Raw genomic sequence first — 16,346 nt, forward strand, 5'->3', positions numbered from 1 at the left:
TTGCTTCATGGATCAGATGCCCTAACTTTAGAACAAAATATTTATATATTTACAAATGTGCAAAAGTATATAGTAGACAGTAAACGGTTTGTGAACACCTAACTATAATAACTACCTAAGAATGCATTTCATCCCTTTTTTTCCTAAATACTTTATTTTCTCCTCGCTACATATTATATTCTTCAACATGTGAGCGTGCAATAGAACATATGTGCTAACCAAATTGTCATTCTTATAAGGAGGCGGACTTAGTATAAGCTATGCTTGTTTCCGAATCCTTGTCTTATTACTATTATGTTTTGTAATTTATTGTGATCAAACTATTTCTGAATAAAATGTGTTCAAACTAAACTACTCACTTTTCGAGTTTGATAATGACTGAAAGCTTTTCTTTCAATATTTTAACGCATTAAATTTTATTCCCATTTCCCAAACATTCCATATCAAATTTTCATGATTGGGAAAAAAACTTTCAAATAAAAACAATCTACTGTCTTTAAAAAAAAAGATAGCCGACGAAATATTTTGTCCTTCCTATTTATAATTTTCTACATTTCATTCAGGAAATAACAATTTTCGATACAGTTTTTTCGAACGCCAGTAAGTTTTCAGTATTAAGCCAATCAGGAAAGATAATTGCGATCAGGTGACGCGTTTCCTTGGAAGAGCGTCTTTAAGGTCAAAAAGGGTAAAAAGCGTCGTAAAAAGATAGGTTGTGCGAAAAAAATGAATTCACTAACCTGCTCTTGAAAAATAGCGCACATTTTTCGATATCGGATTGTGATTATGAATTCTGACGAAAACAATTAATCATTCTGTGGAGAGTTTACAAAATGATTTTGGCAATTTAATTGCTTATTTTTCTTTTATAAGGTGAACCTCAGAATAATGATCTACCCCATTATCATGGTATTGAGTAAATATTTCAAGCAAATATAGCTGTAATATTTAGGGGCATGTTTAACGAAGATATCCAAAGCTTAAACTTATCACAAGACATATTAAGGACATGGATTAGGATATTCTTATGACAATCGTATGTCGAGGCCTGCCCCGTGCAGGTCCGAGTGTTAAAAGAATAGGCCTGCAGCAGCGCTAAACTTGTCGTAAAAGGCGACTAAATAGTGCTCAGAACCCTAGCCGGAAGCTAGGGCGCTCTGCCCACAGAGCAACTGGGATGTATGCCCCAGGTGGTTGAATGGGGTACCCCTGGCGTGTTACATGATGGGTTTGTCAGGCTATAATACGGAAAACCTGACCGCAAACCATAGTGTAGCACCGTGTTGGGAAAGTTGCTACGTTCCTCACACGTTAAAGAACCCTACTGTGGTATTCTCTCGGAGTAGAAACCATAGGGCTCCGCCACAAGAGGCTAAATTGCCCGACCCTACCCACATCTTCCTATTTCCATTGGCAATCAAAGTTTGTCGACCCCATTATCCTTGCGTCCCATCCCTTTTTCATTTCATCATCATATCATGTTCATTTTATCATCAATTTCATGTTCATCGTCTGAATATAGCTGAAATATTGCTGCTCGGACGTTAAACCCCAACAAACAAACAAACAATGTCTAGGCCTAAGTTGCACAGCAAAGCTATCTTAAGACCTTATGGTGTTTATAAGGTGATATTACGTGATTATATGAACTATATTTTCGAATAAAGGAATGAATTATAAATGTAATGTAAATGAGAAGTATCCAATACTGAATCTAGTTAACAAAACTATATGCATGAAAAAAGTAGAATGGTGATGTTTAAACGAAGTTGACTTCTAACATGACCGTGCTTCGCATTCAAGAACATTCCAGGTAAGAATCATGCAAAATGTGATTCATGGTTGGAAAGTTTACATATGTTTATTTTTTATATTTTGTATAGTGTGTTATAGTAACTAGAAATTAACACGTGGTTTTTCATAAAACCTGCGTTCTTAAGAAAAAAATAATATACTGTGAAATTCAAAATTAAGGGAGATAACTCTGTAAATGACACTAAAATACAATAGAAAATGTTGGATTTCCAATGTGGATTATATGATAAGATCAGACAATTTGGGATGAATAATTATACATTTTATCATATTGACCTATAAAGCAAGGTAATAACAAAAATACAAATATGTAGCCTTTTTGAGGTATATCACATTTCACAGAATTTGCATGATACTAACAAAGATTACTACTTAAATACCGGGACGTACCATGTGTACACACATTCATATTTTTTTCAACAAATTATGAGATATGTAGAAATAGGAGTCCAGATTTCAGATTCTTTTAGATGAGGTCGAGAGAAAACAAATCATAGTTCATCAAGCTACCAAACACTACCACAAATACCATCATAACAAAAATTTGGGAAGGAAATTGCATTAAAATTGATACTTTATTTCTTCTAATGATTTGCCTACAAGGTTTAATGTGTAGTAACCATGTTTATTTTCTTATTTAGGACATCTTAAATCTACGTCATATCTAGCCCTAAAGTTAGAGCCAAAAATAATGACTAATGACATTTTCGATAAACAGACTTAGGACAATAGATGTATCCTAAGACCATCCAAAAAACATGTCTAGTCTTAAGACACCTTTGTTAAACTTTGTTAATTTTTTGATACTGTTGAATTCAAAGAGAGTTCTAGAGTGTTCAGTTTCTTTTTCAATGAGTATACAATGTTCAGTATACATCTAACTTTGTCTGATTTTATGCAATAAGCTAACAATTGTGAAACCATAACATTCCTTAGTAATATCTTCTCAATTAGAAGACGAAAGCTTATAGAACCGAGTGCTTTGCAGTAAGAACCCATAACTCCATCGTATAACATGATACCTGCATTGTGAAGAGATAAATCTTAATAAATCTTAATAAATCGATGAGGACGAACAAAAAAAATATACATTTGTTGTCACGTACATGAACTTATAAAGCCACCCTTGGGACATCAAGCATCTGATTAATTTTTCTTCTTTAATTAAGCCATTATGTATTTTTTAGTTTTCGACCAAAATTTAACGCAAAATTCCGAGAACTGATCACATGTTAGACATGTAAATTACTCTTCCAGTTATTCCCTTCCGTCAATATGGTAAACATCAAATAAATAGAAATAAATAATAAATGAGAAATTGGTTTCACTTATCGGTCACTTTAAATGGGATAGAGACAGTATGTGTTTATTATGGCTGTCTATGTTTGTATCGACTAACATCTAAATCACCCGAGTTTAATCATTTTGTTTTTTTTTTTAAATAATATGAAGGTATCAGAAGAGAAGAATAACTCAGAGACCTGAGAATCTAAGTACATGGCTATAACATGGGAACAGTAGACAGACAATCTGCATACACAATGGAACTGGCAGAATAAAATACAATTACATTTTAAAAATTGAAGATCAGGAAATTAAGACTGCTCACAAAATTCTAAAGCACTTGAAATAGGGAAAAAAACCGGGAGTGACATCAGGGCCCGGTTTTATAAAAATAATATATATCATGTTGAGGTTCGTCACATCCTTAATTTTTCCTCGAACATCCAATTTAAAGTAATCTGTTATGTCGAAATTTCAGGTGAGGAAGTATTTGAGGAAATCCTCAATTTGAGATTTTTTTTTTATGAAATCCAGGCCTGGTGGTCTAAAAGGGCGATCCTGTCCGGCTCTGCCGGCGGCGTGATTAGCACCCTTCACATCTGAAGTGAATGAGGTCGCAATAAACAGATGCGTTTAGGTTACAGACCACCAATTCAACCAATGAGCATTTGGAACGTACGCAAAAATAGTCTTACGCAGAAATTACCCCGTTCCTCATAGTGCTGTGAAAAAAAGTTTTCATTTTATTTTAAAAATTTAAACAGTTCCTGAAAGGAAAAACATTTCTGCACATTTTATAGGTGCATTTTGCTTCTTGTGATGTGAAGCCTAATCTCCATAATGATTTCTAAACATACCCCTATCTTGTGAAAACACTGGGATTTCCCTTGCTATTTATAGACCCTTCACTTCCGGTGACCAGTACTGAACTGCAAATTTGCTAACCCCACATGCCATTCTGAGGATTGTGAGCTGACATATGTAAAATCATGCTGATATATAGTCCTCTGCAGGTTAAAGTTAAGGTAAAGTCCAGAGAAGCCATTGAATATTGTGAAATTAGCATAGAAGCCTATGGGAAGTGGAATTAGTGGTTTCTAGCCTTTAAGGCGCACTGTTTCGTGCCCAAATTGACCCGGTCTAATTTAGTAAAGTAAAACTGAGTGAAAATATTGATAGTGGATGAAATACTTGTGAATACTTTTGCAGATTTAGTGGAGAACACAAAAGTATTTCTAAAGCAAAAATATGGACATTTCCGAAAAATAGTGCAGAGTAACGAACTGCTTTCTTTATGGCAAAATTTATATCGACTAGTACCTGCCATTACAGAACATACATGTCAGTTATGTTCAATGACCTAATGATGCACGCGTGGGTTAGCTGTCCGGGTACGCTGCACCTCCTTAATGTATGGATGGATATTATACTGGAAAATTTTACACTGAATTTATATGTTGAAATATATGTTGAAGTGAATTGGACGATGAATCACTTTTCTGTAAAATGCTAGGTAAAGAATGGCAATCTTATATGAATGAAAATGACATTCTTGAGTTTCAATACTTGTCGTACGTCCACCTTACTCGATCAGCTGCAGCATACAGTAGAAAATGCATGTAATATCGCCAGGAACTGATTTCATCGTCTATATTATTAATAATGAATAATGAATATCATATTTGATATGACCATATGATTTACTTTATATTTGTATGACTATGTATATATGTTAATATTATTATATAATAATGTTCAATTCACGTAATATCTTTCTTTGAGGAAATAATGAATGAATGAATGAATGAATGTACTCAAAATTGACCCGGTCTAATTTAATGATGTGAAACTCTGTGGAAATATTTATTGTGAATGAAATACATGTGATGACGAAGAGAACTAAAATGTAAGCTATTTGGAAAGATTAAGGTCCACCCTGGATTGGGGCTTCTACTCGGAATCAGCAGACTGTTTCCCAAAAATGCAGATCACATGAACTTTAAGAATTAAAATCATAAACAAATGAACAGAAAAATTGGTTGCCCTTATTTTTTACAACAAACCAAGGCAGTTTTAAAATGTCTCGGGGAAATTTTGACTTTTTAATTTTGTCTTTGAAACATCATTTTTTTTTCATTATGTTACCATAGCTACAGATTTTTCGATGACAAAATATAAACAAAATTTTCGTTTTTGTGGATTCCAACAATTGAATGCTTTGAAAAATGTATACTTTTTGTAGGAAACGAAGGTTGAATTTGCTTGTCTTGGTGTAATATAGCTCTATTTTCGCAAAGTAACATCAAATTATCTGCAATGGCCTGTCTATTGAATGCAACCTTAAATCCGATTACTGTCGAGTTCGGTGGGTTGTCAATCCGGTAAGAAAAGACGAAATTTTATATCGGCCAATTAAATTGTGATGGCGACTGTAATATCTTTGTATATCAACAAACTTTAAAGGCTGAACATATTCCTAACCTAGAAACTTTTTGACAGTATCCTTGCTATACAAAAAAGCCATATACAAATCACAGACAGTAACGGATCAAGTGTTGAAAAGTATACCAGTGCTCCATAGACTGAAGATGTTGGTATATTGCCACTTAGAATGGAAAAGTTTACAATTAGAAAGTCGAAATCGCCACGTTTGACGTTAAGCTTCTAATTCGACATCATGTCGTATCGCCTCATTTAAGTCTGATGGTCTAGCTCGAAGTCTCATGTCAACACTTTTAAGTCCATCAATTAACTGCTCCTTAGCAAGTGTTTCACGAACGTCATTTAGAGCTGTTGGATAAGCAAGGTTTGCTAAGCGCCTTATGCCCTGGCCTAACTCAGGATGGCTTTCCGCTGCCTTTTGACGGCGTTCACGCAACTGCGTTCGATAAAGTTCATTCAGTCTGTTTTGCAGGAGAAAACCTCTCCTCAAAAGACCTTACAAGCTCTTTATAACTTTGCCTTAATTTGATCTTCAGATAAATTTCCTAGAACGCCCTGGGCTTGTCCCCTTAATGACACGGCCAGCTACAAACCCTTTCCAGTATCTGACCAATCATTTATACTAGTCTTGAACATGCATCAAAATGGGATTTATAATACACCCATGGTCCCTTCCCGTCATAGGTTACGGACTTTACAACATTTTTTGCTTTTGGGGATAGAGCTATTTTCCTTTTCAGTTGGGTCCTCTGACTTTGGTACAGCATTCTTTCGTCTTTGTGTGACGAAGTTTGTGTCAAGAACAGAATCAGAATAAGCTCTATTCCCTTGGACTACGTCCTGTGAAGCAGCATCACATACACTAGCATGATGTAAAATCTTGGACTTTGCCCCTATCCCAACATGTTTATGTTCACGAATAGCCCTATAGTCGGCGTCACATAAATAACATACTGTTAAAATTTGAATAAAAATATTTTCTACGACTTTATTGACACCTACCGTCGTTTAAATTGTCTTAAATGACTTGCTCATTCGTTTAGCCAAACGGCTTCTCCCTAAACATTGAATCGTTAAATTCCGGTCAGATTTTAATTCTAGGTGCCAATATTTACATTGTAAAAAGTCGGCCATGTTTACAGTGATCGGGTTGCTAGGAGATGTTGTTTACGTTTAAATGGTTTGTCCAAAAACCGAAGAACCCAGAATGCACTTCGGCGTTATTTCGGATATCTCGGATTTATTTTACGCGAACAACGTACAATACCGAGAAGTTGATCAAGCAGACGATTGTCACCGGAGTTCGACGGGAACTTACGAACTTCGTTTGTAAACAAATCGTCCCGTAAAAACCAACATGGCGGATATTAGTATGGGATTTTCCCGTAAGGATTTGTTACGCATGATTTAAGCTAATAAGCGACTTGTTTTGGAGAAGCTGTTTGGCTAAACGAATGAGCAAGTCATTTAAGACAATTTAAACGAGGTTGGTGTCAATAAAGTCGTAGAAAATATTTTTATTCAAATTTTAACAGTATGTTATTTATGTGACGCCGAGTATAGTTTCGTCAAAGTCAGGTTTTTGAGTTCTAGACCTACCGATCCCCGAGTCACTTTGCCTTGAACGCATTCATGGATAAATTGGCGTGGATTGAGCAAAGTCTTGGGAGTTTTTATGACTACTCATTCTCATGCGGTCTATTTCCCAGTTAAGCCTATCAATTTCCCTGGTCAGTTGTTTATAATCTTGAATTTCTTCGGGGTCATACAACAGTTCATCCCCGTATGTTCGGAACATTTTGGCAATAAAATAAACGCAACGTATTTACAGATAGTTTATTTTAAACAATTTATATGTTTATTCAAGGACTAAATTGCTCCTTGCAATCTTATATATATTCTATCAAACAATACATTTAAAATAATGAAGTTTCTCAGATCACACCGCTGCCACCGAATTATGTAACGTTTTCGGCGTGTTTGAATACTTACTAGTATCAAACTCAAAATAAATTAAAATGCCGTTCGTATCAGTTTTCACAGAATCTGAGGTGCTTCAATATTTATGACACATATTAAAACTTGATTGTTCTGAATTAACCGAACTACCAATAAAACAAGGAGCCGACTAGCTTGTTTCTGAGACACATAGTCTCGGAGCAACTTGCTCCCCAGACGCTTAGTCTCGGAACACCTAACTTCTGAGACACCTAGTCTTTGAAACACTATGTTTCAAGCAAACACATAGATTGTTTCAAACTACCCGTTCGAGGGACCGCGACCATTCCCTATTACAGTATCTAACAACCCAATAGGAACTATCCTAAAAACTTCTTGAAACTGCTTGCTTGTAAACCACAAGCTTCAAAATTAAACTGGAACTTCTAGGCTTTAGTTTACCAAACTTACTTCTCAACAATCTTTTTCTTTCAATTCTGGCGTCTCACGGTTTTGATAATTTTAATCTTTCTATGTCGAATAAAACCAACAAACTGAACCAATTTTTTTTTGCAAGGAATTGCCGTTTTATATACCAAAAGCGCGTACCTCGCCGAAAACAGTCAGAAACTGAGAAAGCGTCTATAACAACCGCAAGTGTGAAGTGATGATTTCCAATAATGTTTCCGACTCTAAACCAAATGGATATCTTATTATAAATTTGAGATTTTAACAATCTGCAAATGATTTGCAATAAATAAACTGCATTTTTGTCACAGTAGTATGAAACAGAAAATGTACTAATGGTCTCTTTTTAGCTCACCTGGCCGAAGGCCATTTGAGCTATTGTCATTACTTGGCGTCTGTCGTCGTCGTCGTCGTTAACAATTTTTCAAAACCCTTCTCCTCTGACACTACTTTATCAATTGGAACCAAACTTGGTATGACTGTTTCTTGGGGTATCCTGCATAAAACTGATGTGGGGATTTTCGATCCGTTGAAAAACGAAAAACATGGCTGCCGTTACTAAAATTAGAACATAGGGGGTCAGACAGTAGTTTTTCGCACATTTCCAAAACCGTTAGGTTTAGCCAAACTCTTTCTATTGCTGAAAAGATCCATTTTATAAGGCCTTCAAAAGTCTTCAGGGATCAAAGTTGTCAGGCGACTTTGTAAGAGTTATTGCCCTTGAAAAATGAAAAATGACGGTTTTTATTTTTACAGTTTTCAGCCAGCATCTTGATAATAATATAATAGATAGAAAGAAAATCAATCGCTGAAATGATCATATGATAAGTCCTATCAAAGTCTTCTTGAGTCAAAACTGTTAGTACAACTCCTTGTTAAATTTATTGCTCTTGAAAGACAATCTTTAATCAGGTGAGCGATTCATGCTCTCTGGAGCCTCTTGTTCAATTTCAAGTTCATTTGGGTAGATCAAATGCATGTATTCCTTAAAATAAGAATTATTCAGAGATAATGTATACCTATTTAATGGAAACTGAAATCGATGGGCCAGGCTTGTCGTTTCTCTCAAAAGCCTTGCTTATTTAGTACTTGACTTGCTACATCAAATCCAGTCAACTAGAATATTGTAGTGACCTATTACGTCTAATGCTGGTAGTTTTGATGGCATTGACTGTCATTCTTTCAGATAATCTAATCTAGCTTTCAGTAACATTTTATTTATGTCTATATGCTATATGTTGAGGTATTTCATGTATTATCGAGAAAATGTTATAGTTTGTTTGTTTGTTATTTCATTTTTGACCCTACATTAAATGGGGATTGTTAAGGCCTTATAAAACGAGTTTATCCTCAACGCACGTTTCATGCTCCTGTCCAAAGTCAGGCGAGTTGGTCATTAATGTATCTTTGTGTCGTTTTTCTAATTTTATGATGTAATTTGAGGGCTTGTCATCGTTCAGTTGCCGTAGATTTTATTACTTTTGTCGTCAGGATCATTCAGAGCTTACTTAAAGGTGTGTTTACACTTGTTCAAGATTTTTTTAGGATCTCTGGAAGTATTTTTTTATTCTGTATTTATTAGTTTAACCAAGGTGCATTTGTTAAGTTTCACCAAAGCTGTTTTTTTTCAATTGGTAAAAAATAGCTTCATACGAATATAGAAACAAATCAACCAAGATTGGTGCACAATTTGTTCCAATTGGTTTCCTAATGGTCTGCTGGTACACATCCGTCAATTTGACAAAAATATTGTCGAGCAGAAATTCGAACATTTTAACAACATCAGACTCCAAGTATTTCTTTTTAGAATCAATGTGGGTTTTCACAATGAACCTTTTTTCTACTTTATACTAGATAAGCATATTTTCTAGTTCCTGTTTAGAATAGAAACATTGACGAATAGGATTTCACAGAACTGTGTTTAGCTTGTCATGTGGAAGTGGTATCTTTCACTGTCAGATGGAAAGTAGTAAGGAAATCTGAAAGGGACTTCGTTGTGCACTTGGCAGACTCAGCCCTATATCTATGTTGATAATTTCGCACACAGTTAATTGAATAATAAATTCATTCAACATGCACGCATAAACATAATCATATTTCGATATTTCTCTTTACAGTTCTTCATTAAGTTGATCTTACGGTATTATCATTTCAAATTACATAAGGTACAGTTACTGTTTACTAATGAATAATTCATTAATCTTTTGATCTCTAAAAATCAATGCACGATAGAATGGAATGATTTTAACAGTTGTGATTGTACACCAGTCAAAATTACAATCGCTTCTGTATGTCTTTGAGGGGTTTCGTAATTGGAAAAAAGAATTAGAATGTCCGATACACATTAGAACCAATTTAATTGACTACTGAGAATTTCATATTCCAATAATACCTGTTGATAATCGTGTATCAATAATTAGGTGACGAACCGTGAATGGACCAATTCAAGTCAACTATCGCTCTAGAGACTAGTTCTTTGGATATTTTGACCACAATTTCGCGTATACACAGAAGGACACTAATGAATCTATGGTACGAATCTATAGAGGAATAAATTTCTGATATCGAATAACAATATACAGTTAAACTCATCGGAAATACTATAATATTATCTGCACATAAGATGAAAACGGACAAGAACAATAAAAAAACAAAAGTTTTGAGGGAATTCGGTGATCAAACGAGTTTTCACGGACTTCGCTATATTACTGAACAATCATCTTTCCTAGCCAGAAGGTAAGAAATAGTTTTTTTTACAAAGGGCAACGTGCTGACCTTTCCAAAATATTATTGTATAATTAAGAATTCAATAACTGTTAGACAACACCTGAACAGCGTTAAGCAAAATGTTTATCTTGACTCTCGATGGTGAACTATATATCCAGGAAGTGTTTATAAAAATGGTAAATTAAGTAAATAAATGCTGTTTTAAACTACTTTTTCTACAAAGCTCTTTCATTACTTAAATCTATGTCTGTTCGCTTTATGTCAGCTTTGTCGAATATTGTCCTTGCTACAGTCCAAGGAAATAATTTATAGGCATGATTTGAAATTCGAGTTGTAAATCTTTAAATTTATGTAACAAGCTTTAGTGAAATAATAGTAACCATCGTGTGTAGACATTTCACTCGGTCCACATGTACGCATACGTTTTTTTATATATAACTTTTGGAATGCCGAGGTCCGTTTTTACAGTAAATTACATGACTGTATTACGTACAAGCAATAGAAACTAATAACTCTTAGAATAGTATAATAATTGATGTTTACTCTTGCAATATCACAAAGGTTAAATCGGTTAAACAATTATCACAATAAAAATGAAGATTGTGATTGCTTACCTTAACTTCATTAGTGTGCAATACCAAATCACTTTCTTAGCTATTTACCTCCATCCTAACAACCATGAAAAATTTTGGTGATACTTGTTAAGAGGTATTAATATACTGCCAACTTACAAAAGAAGGGAACAAGTGCAGATAAGATCAGTTCTAACCTGTCAGGGGAACTGTTAGAAGAGCCGGCTTTAGTATAGTTCTGAAAGTGTCATAGGACAGTTCTAGAGCCAGCTCTTTTGGCAGCTTTGCTACTAGAGAAGGTACTTCGACAGTTCTAGCAGTTCCGGCTCTACGAGAACAGTTCTACTAGTAGAGCTGGCTCTAATGCTAGAACTGTCAGAAGAGCTGGCTCTAGAACTGTTCTAAATTTGTCATAGAACTGTTTTTCTGACAGTTCTAGGACAGTTTTGTGAGAGGTTAGAACTGATCTCATCTGTACTTTGTCATAGTTCTAAAAACAATATATAGGTGATTGTATAACGTGTTAAACTTTTTAATCGACAACATATCTATACTATTTGATTGATTAGTACTTCAACAGACAGTATGTATTCTTATGGATACCAATTGTGTGCCCCTTATAACTGATCTTCTATTCATCTCAGTGTATAGGTTATTACACTCTCTTGATATAATTAAATTGCTTACCACGGATACATGGAACAAAATAGTCAGTCAGTGGATGTAACGTGAACATCTGAATACAGGTAGATATATTATTCACTCTTACGAAGAAGATTTCATAAAAAAAAATAATAATAATAAGACACAACGAAAGCAATGTGACACAGTCCTTTTTCTTCAGATTCCGCTGTATGGGTAATGTTTTATTTATTAAACAATTCAAGATTTAGTTACCAGACCTTGAGATTTAAGTCACTACAGAAACACTTCAGTCTGCCTCTTATCTTAAATTTATTCCAAAATTGACAAAGGAGGAAAGCTTTCAATTACATTCTCTGACTAACGATTTTGATTTCCTTATTATCAACAATCCATTCCTTTATGGCGAGGTTCTAGTGACTCCATGAGATTTGATATTTCATGTATTCTAATGTTTCTATATAATTTCCAAAATACTTTGTTTAATACTTGTCGTAACTGTCGTCTAAAGAATATCAACTTTTTCAGTAATGTTATTTTAATAACATACATATAATAATGATAAAAAGTAATAATTATAATAAAAAGACGAAAATTGAACCGCATTTACAAATCAATTTACCATGGAATCGTGTCATGACCATACCTTTTTCGCCTTTGGTGGAATAATGTGTAGTACTTGGAGCCAAAAAAATCCTTATTTGAATAAAGGGAAATGCAAATTATAAAGGATATTCCATAGTCGACGACTTTCTGTCCTGTCAGGCTGAAGTGGTGGAGACAAATTTTAAAAATGAAATAAAGAACAGTAAATCATATGGGATAATGATTGATGAGTATACAGATATATAGAGAAAGGTTGGTTGGATAATACATTCACCTTGGTACTTCATAACTTCAATTTTTACAGGACTTTCAAACTCCAAATGGAACTTCAGAAACGATTCTTTCTTTAATGAGTAATTATTTGAATGCAAAATACGTCATCATTCAATAGTTATGGAGTTACTGTAATGTAAGAGAAAATGGTTTTGCAACACAAGTAACAAGTACTATCATTAAAAAAATTAGCCGACACAGTAAAGTTTGTTTTTCAATTTATTCAGGGAATAACATAGCACTCAATTTCAATTTCCGATACATCTTTTTAAACATTAAAAAGCAAACGGACAATAGACAAAATTGATGAACTTTTGAAAGCTCTATTGAAGTATTACAAATACAGCACTGTAAAATCAAGAAGCCTTGATTCTCTTCAAACACGCCTTAGAGATATGAATGAATCAGAAACTACCAATAATTTAGTGGTAACAAAGCCTATTCACACTAGGTAATCGTCTCATTAAAAGTCTTTTCAAACTGTCAAAAAGCTTATAAAACTTTACCAAGGATTTAAAAAATGCAGTGTCTGAAGTCAGAGACAAGTATATACGAAACAATTCAGCCATCATTGTAGCATCCTTGTTAAAAATGATGAAGTCCTTTAAAAATGTATTTCCTCCTCTTTCTATGTAATTTTGGTGGAAAAGTTGCCTCTGCTACTCGTTTGCTTGAGAGAAATGAAATTCATTTATCTGTAATTGAGCTAAAACCTACAATCAACAATTCTGCTTTTGAGCAGATGAAGAAGAAAGATGGTACTTTTTTAACTATTTTTAAGCTATTGATTAGCTAGGAGCTTAGAAATTATTGTTCCTGATTAGAGTGAAATACAGATTGTTAGAAAATAATTTCTTGAATCTCTCTTTAAAAATATTTAATCACAATTAGAAAATATTGAAATTTCAAACACCTTTTAACTTTAAATTGTGTTATGTGGAGTCCATTTCATATTATGGGGATTCAGAAAAAGACACCTTGCTGATTAAATAAGATAAAGAGAAAACATTATCAGAAAGGAATGAGGTCAAACACTTTCAATAACAAACAAATCCTTCATGATAAGGGAAATGTTTCCAAGTATAAAATACCTTCTCTCATTGCGAGAAATTAAACGTATCATTTTGTTACAATTCGCCTGATCAGATAAACAAGACACTAAAAAGAAATAACATTTTTGCTTGCGTTTTTACAATCTGATTGTTTTAACGGAATAAATTAGTGCTTTAATTTGAATTTAAATGTGCATACAATTCACAAAAAAATAGAGATAATAGCAAATAATTGTTATGGGAATACACCGAGCCTAGTTAATAAAGGACTCTATGATTTCTTATCGATCCTTTTTAAATTCATTATCGCAGTTGCTAATTTTTCTGTGTCATTTAAGATGTGTGCTAGAACCATGTAAGAATTATTGCATAACAGAAAATCTCAATTTTATCAGATTCAAAAGATTTCAAGCACAAATAGAACAACAGTGAGAAATGTTTATATTAAATTGAAAAACCATCTCCCCCGTGCCAGGGAAGAGAAAGTACTAAATTGAATACCAACTCCTCCGTGCCAGGAAAGAGAAAGTACTAAATTGAAAACCAACTCCCCCATCCCCCGTGCCAGGGAAGAGGAAGTGTTAAATTGAAAACCACCTACCCCGTGCCAGGGAAGAGGAAGTCTATGTTTTGCTATTTGATAATATAATCAGATCAAAATCTTTAATATGAGGTGCATATCTTCAATGATAAATTAATATTCTTTAATGTATTTTCACTTACTAAGGGCAAATTAGCTATTTGTAAACCCTCCAAAAACATTCAGATCAAAGCCCAAAATAGGAGTTCTTCAATATTTTAACTATATATATCATGTAGCTCACTGTCTAAGATATTTCATGGTATAAAGAATTGCAGTAACACATTTCACTTTAATCATTAATATCACTTCAAATCAGACATTTGAGTATGATATCAATGTGTCCAATATGTTTGCTCTTTCCAGGCGCCCAATTTTCGGTTTTGTGATGAAAATAATGAACTTATCGTCAAAAGGGAGATTTAGAAGAATTTCAGACCTTCAATCATTTCACATGTATTATTGACTATAGCTGATGAAATTAACCAAAATCTGAAATTTTAAAAATTCCTCTGTTTAGGATTTATATAATAATCGTAAACTGAACACCGGAGTTGAGCAGATTTGTTAGATACATACTGAATTACGTTTCAAAATCTGTTTGATAAGATATAGCAACCCAAAACTTCTGGATCACTCTAAGGGGGACCGGCTCGAGGGGTGATATAGGTCGAATGTTGATACGGCATGTGATACATAAAACGTATGTTATTTTGAGACGTTTTAGTTGAACAATAACTTAAAGATTCGAAGTGAAATTCGAGACTCCTATTTCGACTGAGTCTTTGGTTGATACAACATGTGATGCAGGTTTTGACATGTAATACTCAGTAATTATTAATTATATTAGTTTATCAGTTTTACTATATTTCGAATGCGAAATTTTGTTTCATACCGAGACCTGTTTTATAAGAGGGTCAGTATAATGTTTAGTTGCCTTGGTTTTTCTTGGTTTTATGAAGTAAAAGCGTCAATAACTTTAGATAGAGTCGACTATATGTGACTTTTTATTTTAAAAAATCCCGTTTTTTGCAAATTTTGACAAGTTCTGATAAAAATATCGACACTTCTTATAACGAGAACCCCAGAAAGCATTCATACTTATGGGGTTTTGACATATAAAAAAAATGTCAATATCAGCGCTTTTTTCGTTATGTTAGGGTACGTAGTTTCTAGTCAATGGACAAAGAGGGTCCACCGTGCACCACACTTATCCACTTCATGATCATTATTAGGTACCTTTATACCTCTAATTACCGAATCAATTTGAATATTCTCGGGTTCTTTCTCAGTATAAGCCTATATTTGTACCCCACTGGGTTAAAAAGCCAAAATTTTTGTGTCCAATTGTTTAAGTGTTTAGGCCTTCCTGGGGCACAGTGTTCCAGCTTTACAATGGTACCATGAAAAATCGCTATAAATTGACATATAAAACCCCTAGAGTATTTAAGCTTCTGTAAAAAATGACTTACTTGATATTTTCTGATTAGTATTATCACAATTAACTTATTGTGTTCTTTTAATATTTGGCGATTTTCGTAGTCAGAATTTATTCAGAAAAGTAAAAAAAATGGGATTTTCCATTTTTTCGTAAAAAGTCACATAAATTTGAATCTCTAATTTATTGCTCAACTAAAACGTCCCAAATTTGGTATCATTGGAAAGATAATGTAATTTTCTACATAAATAAACCAAGAAAAACTTTCAAGAAAGAATTTTCAAAGAAAAAATGTTAAAAATATTACCCTTACACTAGAAAACCGGTCTGGGTATTAAACAGAATTCTCATTCACAGCATTGTAAAACTCATATTTCAGGCATTCATAATTAAAATAAGGATGAACATAACATATCTGATCAATTCAGGCGCTTTGATTTTCTTTTTGGGGTGGCAATTACTATAAAACCGAAAAAAAGGGAATTTCTTCTATATTATACAATGAGGAG

At 33.7% G+C, this 16,346-nt stretch overlaps 1 protein-coding gene and 1 pseudogene across 1 annotated transcript in view; one reads left to right on the forward strand and one right to left on the reverse strand.

The window, feature by feature from the left end:
- Positions 1–5,755: 5,755 nt before the first annotated feature.
- On the reverse strand, positions 5,756–7,339 carry LOC148623920 (uncharacterized; annotated as a pseudogene).
- A 2,873-nt stretch (positions 7,340–10,212) lies between these two features.
- The window catches only part of LOC148623921 (uncharacterized), a 34,853-nt gene continuing 28,719 nt past the window's right edge, over positions 10,213–16,346 (forward strand). Inside the window, exon 1 of the mRNA XM_088566236.1 lies at positions 10,213–10,683. Within this exon, the coding sequence (XP_088422362.1) occupies positions 10,571–10,683 (113 nt within the window). The 5' untranslated portion in view covers positions 10,213–10,570. The remainder of the gene's footprint in view (positions 10,684–16,346) is intronic.

This window comes from Perna viridis, chromosome 2, assembly GCF_037379345.1.
Source record: "Perna viridis isolate PV_CMFRI_1.1 ecotype Kerala chromosome 2, ASM3737934v1, whole genome shotgun sequence".
Classification (NCBI taxonomy): domain Eukaryota; kingdom Metazoa; phylum Mollusca; class Bivalvia; order Mytilida; family Mytilidae; genus Perna; species Perna viridis.